General features: G+C 48.5%; 4 protein-coding genes across 4 annotated transcripts in view; 2 read left to right on the top strand and 2 right to left on the bottom strand.

The window, feature by feature from the left end:
* Positions 1-813, top strand: part of TRV_02513 (epoxide hydrolase, putative) — a gene marked incomplete at both ends in the record, with an annotated part of 848 nt that extends 35 nt beyond the window's left edge. Inside the window, 2 exons of the mRNA XM_003023365.1 lie at positions 13-395; positions 577-813. Coding sequence (XP_003023411.1) covers positions 13-395; positions 577-813 — 620 coding nt within the window. The remainder of the gene's footprint in view (positions 1-12; positions 396-576) is intronic.
* A 163-nt stretch (positions 814-976) lies between these two features.
* On the bottom strand, positions 977-1,796 carry TRV_02512 (uncharacterized protein; the record flags this gene model as incomplete). The annotated part of the gene is made up of 2 exons (XM_003023364.1): positions 977-1,670; positions 1,726-1,796. The coding sequence occupies 2 exons, from the start codon at positions 1,794-1,796 to the stop codon at positions 977-979; spliced, it is 765 nt and encodes a 254-aa protein (XP_003023410.1).
* Positions 1,797-1,999: 203 nt separating this feature from the next.
* TRV_02511 (uncharacterized protein) lies at positions 2,000-2,459 on the bottom strand (the record flags this gene model as incomplete). Its single annotated transcript, XM_003023363.1, has 2 exons — positions 2,000-2,199; positions 2,270-2,459. 2 exons carry the CDS (start codon positions 2,457-2,459, stop codon positions 2,000-2,002), a joined length of 390 nt encoding a protein of 129 aa, XP_003023409.1.
* Positions 2,460-4,348: 1,889 nt separating this feature from the next.
* Positions 4,349-6,274, top strand: TRV_02510 (uncharacterized protein; the record flags this gene model as incomplete). The annotated part of the gene is made up of 2 exons (XM_003023362.1): positions 4,349-4,604; positions 4,632-6,274. 2 exons carry the CDS (start codon positions 4,349-4,351, stop codon positions 6,272-6,274), a joined length of 1,899 nt encoding a protein of 632 aa, XP_003023408.1.
* Between the last annotated feature and the right edge of the window lie 180 nt (positions 6,275-6,454).

The raw sequence follows: 6,454 nt of genomic DNA, 5'->3' as shown, positions 1-6,454 counted from the left end.
GCAATCATCAAGTATGGCATCAACTAATCCGTACCAGGGGTGGTGCTATTGTCTATCGCATTGCGCTCTATGAGCCAGACTTCGTTACCCATGTATTTTCAGTCTGTACCCCTTACTGGCCACCCTCGAAGCAATATCTATCACTTGAACAGATCATTGCAAAAATACCCTTCTTTGGCTATCAGGCCCAACTTGCCAATGGCGGATTAGAAGACATAATCCAGTCAAAGGAGGAAATTCGTCAATTTTTAAACGCTATGTATGGCGGAAGGACAGCAGACGGCAAACCAGCAATAAGCATGGAAAAAGGAGTACTGCTTGAGAAACTTCCCGGCGTTCAGCAAACCCCTCTACTCAGTGATGAAGTAAGCATCCCGCTCCATCCTCCTCAGAAGGTATTTTCAAGATCTAATTCAGCTTAACACAGGAAATGGATTACTATGTGAATGAGTTTTCAAGGACCGGCTTACATGGGCCAGGTAAACTATGACCCCCTTCTTTTGAAGATAAGTAGTACTCTAAGCTGATTTTTAATGAGTAGTGAGCTGGTATAGAACCCGAGAGCAAAACTGGAAGGACGAGCTAGAGTTCTTGAACAGGTCTTTGGATATACCAGTCCTGTATATCTTAGCAACGAATGATACTGCACTTCGGCCAGAGCTTTCGCGTAATATGGAGCGGAATATCAAACATTTGACTAGGGCTGAAGTTGTTGCTTCACACTGGGCTCTCTGGGAAAGCCCTGAAGAATGCAATACGCATATCAAAAGCTGGATTGAAGGAGTGGTGTTTGGGAGGAAAGTGAAGCTCTAAGCAAAGGCTTACCATTACAGTGGGCATTGATTCTCCCAAAAGAAGGATTTTATTACAGTTACATACATATTAGTGCGTGATTGATAATTACAACTCTTGGTCCATTTATAGACACTTATGAAAGACACAACTAATGAGTTAAATGGCTGGCCCCCTCTATCTACTAGTGCTCTAGGAGGGTATACTTAAATTGAGCCCCAATCTTCTCAAGGTTTTCGACGTACTCATCCTCCAGGGATGCAGGTGTAAGGTAGCCCCCCTTAATAGTTTGCCCAACCTTCTCGCTTCTAGCTAGAATCCGGGCAGCCTCCGCGAGGAAAATTCCCGTAAGCTTATACGGGCATCCATCGTAACGGAACGAACCCAGCATTCTGATATTTTTCTTTCCGGACTGATCCTGCTTAGCCGTAGCAATCCCCCTGTATTCGACTGAGAAACCCGATTTGGCATCCTCTTGTAGGCCTTCTCCAGGAGGATAGAAATAACGTGATAGCACCCACCTGACTGGCGACAGTAACAGGACAAATGCTGTAGCAATGAGAGCAAAGTGAAATGCAACGCCAGTAAGGGTATTGCGGGTTTTCATACTCTCCCAGAACCTAAAATTTGGGTTGAATAGTTGAGGCATTAAGGAACTGGTACGGTGGACAATTGCAGTATCGCATGCCTCACAGACACAGGTGGTACCAACTCCAATGTCTGGAACGTAATGCACACCAAAGATGCGGCGAAGGATGGGGACTGATTTTGGCTGAGCCGGCTTCGAGACTGAGATTTTGTACGGGTCGCCACTGCTGGAATCAAGGTTGTCAAAGAAATCGATAATAGTTCTAAGGGTGCCACCACTGAACTTTCCCCTATAGGTCAGAGTTAGCAGCGATATCGCCTAGAGTTATCACCAGCTAAACGTACTTTATGTAGTAGAGGGACATGTCTATCTCATCCGTGACAACACCAAATTGATCCTTGATGGATTTTGCCATGAAGTAGGTTAGCAAGTCAGCCGGTGCACTTTCTATACCATTCGCAGATATCAACTAGAATTTAGTTAGTTAAAATGAACCCCATTGAAACAGAGCAATAATGCAGAGAAGGCTCATACAATGGCGCCTGTAGACTTGGCGGTTTCGTGAAATTTCTTGACCATATCGCAAACCCAAGGCGCCTCTCCTGTCCTATATGGAGATTAACATCCAAAGAAGTAAAAATGGAAGAAATAAGGGGCATAAGAGCCGTACACATCAACATAGTGGGTACCGTTTTCAGCACAGGCCTTAACCACAGGGGTAGAGTGCTTGCGATATGGGCCGACGCAGTTGATGATAACCTTCGTTTTGCAAGCCAGGTCCTTCAATTCAGCGTCACTGAATTGAACCGAGAGGATTTCTACGCCAGGTTAGCATCAAAGCTATGGCAAATAGCTCAATCTATAGGTTAGACGGAGGTAGGCGCGTACCTGGAGCCTTGCGGTCAGCGTTTAATGTAAGTAGCTTGGCAGACAGGTCCTCCAGCTTCTTCGTAGAGCGGCCAGCAATTCCCCATGCGAGGTTGGTAGGAAGATTCTTGACAATATGTTCGGCACATAGCTTCCCCGTGTATCCGGTGGCTCCCAGGAGCACGATCTCAAGACTGCGGGGCGATGCCATCGTGATTTGAAGTAGCTGTGGGTAAGGCAGAGCGACAAAAAAGACAACAAACAAGTTTAAAGTGCTGGACGCTATCCTTCCATGCCCTTGAGCAGCAGTTTTTATCTTCTGGCCTGCTGCTCTCCCGCGTGTCTCGTCTACATCCTTGCTTGTCGCCCCCTGGAAACTTGGGCCTTTCAAAACATACAAAGTCGCCAAGCTTTATATCAGCTAAGCCGAGGTATATAGTCACGTGACAATCTTGTCACGGGATCTCGCCAAGCCGGGCCTCGCGATCAGGTAAGCGAACACACACAAACGCCAAAGGAAGTGAGGGAGTAAAAAAAAGAATTGCAACTTCAACTTCTCAATCATCACCTTTCGACTTTCGTTGCCGTTGCATCACATAACAAGCGCGACAAGATGACGAAGCGCACTAAGAGTACGTTTGAAGCCCATAAAAATATTTCCCAGACTGTGTGATTGCTAACTAATTCCGACAGAGGTCGGCGTTACCGGTAAATATGGTGTAAGGTACGATTTTGCAGTCCTCTCCCCGATAGTCGAAGCAGGCAACGCGGAAACGAAGCTACTGCTCGGACGAAGTAGATGGAAGGAAATTGAATGTTAACCTGGGGGAAATGACAGATACGGTGCCTCGCTCCGAAAGCAGGTGAAGAAGATGGAAGTCACCCAGCACGCCCGTTACATCTGCACATTCTGCGGCAAGAACACCGTAAAGCGCACTGCTGTTGGTATCTGGGAGTGCCGTTCCTGCCGCAAGACCGTTGCCGGAGGTGCTTGGACTGTCTCGTAAGTTGATTTCCCGGCAGTTTTTTTCAATCATGGTCCTCCAGGCTTGAAAACTGCCGCAAATCTCTTGATACTAGGGCAATGGAGGAGAGGGGGCAGACTGCTGACATGGAGATTTTTGCACGATATGTAGCACCGCTGCAGCTGCCACCACCAGATCGACCATCCGACGTCTACGAGAAATCGCTGAGGTATAAATTTGGGCTGGTACAATGGAGTTGCTATTTCTTTAGTTTTAATACATGGGGATTTTTTTTCTCTTGCACTTCCAAATCAAAAACCATGTGATGATGACGCCCTCAAACGGTCCCCCTCCCGCACACTTTCCGAGCGAGTGAGGGAAAAGTACAAACAAAAAAAAAAATAAATGAACGAAACCAATAGGATCAAATGAAAGGGTCGACTGCTTTCTATGTCTCTGTCGATAGCACGCACAAATGCCCAGGCTCGAGCTCACAAAACGAGGTCCGGCGAATATCGACTATTACCGATAGATGTTAACGCAATAAAAAGACAAATAAAAATCCTATTGATTCTCAATGGTTTGCGCCACCACCACGCTCCTGACTTCTCCAGCTCTATCTTTCCTGTGTCGTTGTGTCCATTTGGCGCTGACACGTTTCTGCTGCTCTCAGTCCCGGGAGTAGTATCCTGTAGTCCCGCAGTGGCCAGGTCAGTCGCTGTCTTCGCCCAGCCTCCTTCACCTGCTTGCTGACTATCCTGACTGTCTCACACTCCTCTCGCTGTCTCCCTCCAGCCGTCCTAGCTGCCGGCCTCACCTGCGCTCTCCATCCCTCCAGCGGCTTATTAAGCCAATCCCAGTCAGGCGATGCTTACCTAACGTTGTCATGAGCCCAAGTCACGTTGCCGGCGCTATGCCCAACACGGCCTAGCTCGCCGTCTGCCCATGCTTCAAAAAGAACGGCCGGCTGGTTCGCCCCCCACAACTTTCTTTCCTCCTAACATCACAACTTCACTTCTCGCCTTGCTTGCCGCCGTGCTGCGTCGAGGAAAAGCTGCCCTCCCTCGCCAGCTGCTCTTCATGCCGTGCTTCACACCCGCAAGCTGTACTCCCGCCCCCTACCGCTGCTCCAGCAATGTCAGATACATGTATTGTGTGCTTAGGCGACCTTGGCGAAGGCGATGCCGCTGACGTCGTGCCAAGCCTACTCACTGCAACAAGCCAGCCGCCCAAGGAGAACACTGCCATTGAGGCTGTTGAGATCGCCCATCTGCTTCCCTGTGGCCATAACCTACATAATGAATGTCTAAAGCCCTGGGTTGAACGAGCAAACAGCTGTCCGATTTGCAGACAGAACTTCAATGTTGTCGAGCTGGTAACCAAAGTTGGAGGTACGCCCACTTGATCCTATTCCATAGCAACATTTTTTGATAGAACAATACTGACCGTAGTTTCGTTTGCAGGGCCTGCCATATCTTCATATGTCGTGGAAGACCGAATTCAGGTCGCTGATATTGACCCGTCTATGCTTGGGGATGACTTGCTTGAATACACTGACGAGTTTCAGCCCTGTTCAATATGCGGTGACGACGACAACGAAGCTGTACTTCTGCTATGTGATGGGTGTGATATTGCATGTCATACATACTGTCTGGGCTTAGATTCTGTCCCGTCTGGACCATGGTTTTGCATGCAATGCAATTCTCAACGTGCCCTTTCAACTCCTGCCCCTGCCCCTTCTCTTCGTGTCTCCCGTCGACGCACCAGGGCAGATCAACTGAGGCATATCGCCAATACTCAAGTAAATGCTCTTCACTGGGCTCGAGTGTGGCAGTCCGTCTGGGACCAGCTTCATCTTGATCTTGACTTTCCGTTTGATGATGAAGAAGAAAATGGAGTTAGCCGCACTCTACTCCAACGAAGGCAAGAGGAGACGAATCTTAGAGAGTTTCGAGCCTGGCAACGACGAATTCGTGTTGCTGAACGTCAAGGCGGATCGAGCAGGTTACGGGAAGCCGTCCCCGCTCTCCTCGAAATGCGCAGAGGCTGGCCATCGCGACCACGGCCTAGGATTCAAACTCCAGAACCAGAATCTATAGATGAAATTAGAGCTTGGAATGCCTTTGAGCGAGCAAACGCTGTCCAGGAAGGGACATCATGCAATAAAAGGAAACGAAAATCTCCTACTGCCTCTCCGGTGGAGCCCGAGCCCGCCCAGCCAGAAAGAAAGCTCAAACGACCACGAACCAAACGTCCAGAGGCTCTAGCAGATATCCTTGATCATGGAGGAGAATCATCGAGCCGAGGCAGTGGCAGATTACCCAATGGCGATGATCAGCCACTCAATAGTCACTCTCCCCCTTCAGGACCAAGCTTCCTTCAGTCCTTGCTTAAGGAAGTGGAAGAGTCATCAACACCCAACATGCATACTGTCCCGCTTCGACTAGCCTCATCTCCCTATAACCCCACAGAAATGAGCTCTTCCGGCCCCTCATCGCCCGCTCTCTCCCCTCTCTCCTCTAGCCGTTCCTCTTCTCGTCCATCATCTACCACTCCACCACCGCGGTCTGTTGACTCCGCACCAAGCGACTTCAACTTTTCCTCTCCAGAATTTTCCCCTTCCCGCTCTCCTGCTCCCACACGCAATCCATCGTCAGAAGAAAGTTTACGGCGTTCTCGAAGGCGTATACCCGTTGGTCTTCAACCTTGCCATGACCTATCTTCCTCATCTCATCCTTTGCGATCTAATGAATCATCACCTACACGTGGTTTATCTCTTTCCACCAAATCACACCTCCAAAGGATGGTCAGCTCCGCCCTAAAGCCATATTATCGTCGGAAGGAAGTTTCAAAAGAAGAGTACACCGATATTAATCGCAGAATATCCCGTCTGCTTTATGACCAGGTCGATGCATCTGGTGCCCTTGACTCTGAAACCAAGTCAAAGCTCGCTATCATTGCCAGTGAAGAAGTCAACAAAGCCGTTTCTATGCTACGAGATCTCAGGGCAAACGAAGCTAGTGACAGCAGTGGCGCTGGATCGGCGCTAACTTCGTCCTGATCTCTGTCTAATAATGAATAATCTTGATGACCCATCGAAGAGCGAACGAATTCCGAATTCCTGCGCGATATGTGCCTTGTGAAAAAAAAAAGACGACTTTCGAACGTAATCAAAATTCCAACATGTATTATTATACTGGCCTAATATGCTTAACGAGACGATTTTTTTTTTTTTTTTTTT

The sequence above is a fragment of the Trichophyton verrucosum genome (assembly GCF_000151505.1).
Source record: "Trichophyton verrucosum HKI 0517 chromosome Unknown contig00217_1.f1.exp, whole genome shotgun sequence".
Taxonomy (NCBI): Eukaryota; Fungi; Ascomycota; class Eurotiomycetes; order Onygenales; family Arthrodermataceae; genus Trichophyton; species Trichophyton verrucosum.
Note: the sequence above shows the minus strand (reverse complement) of the source record. Positions and strands in the feature narration are given on the sequence as shown.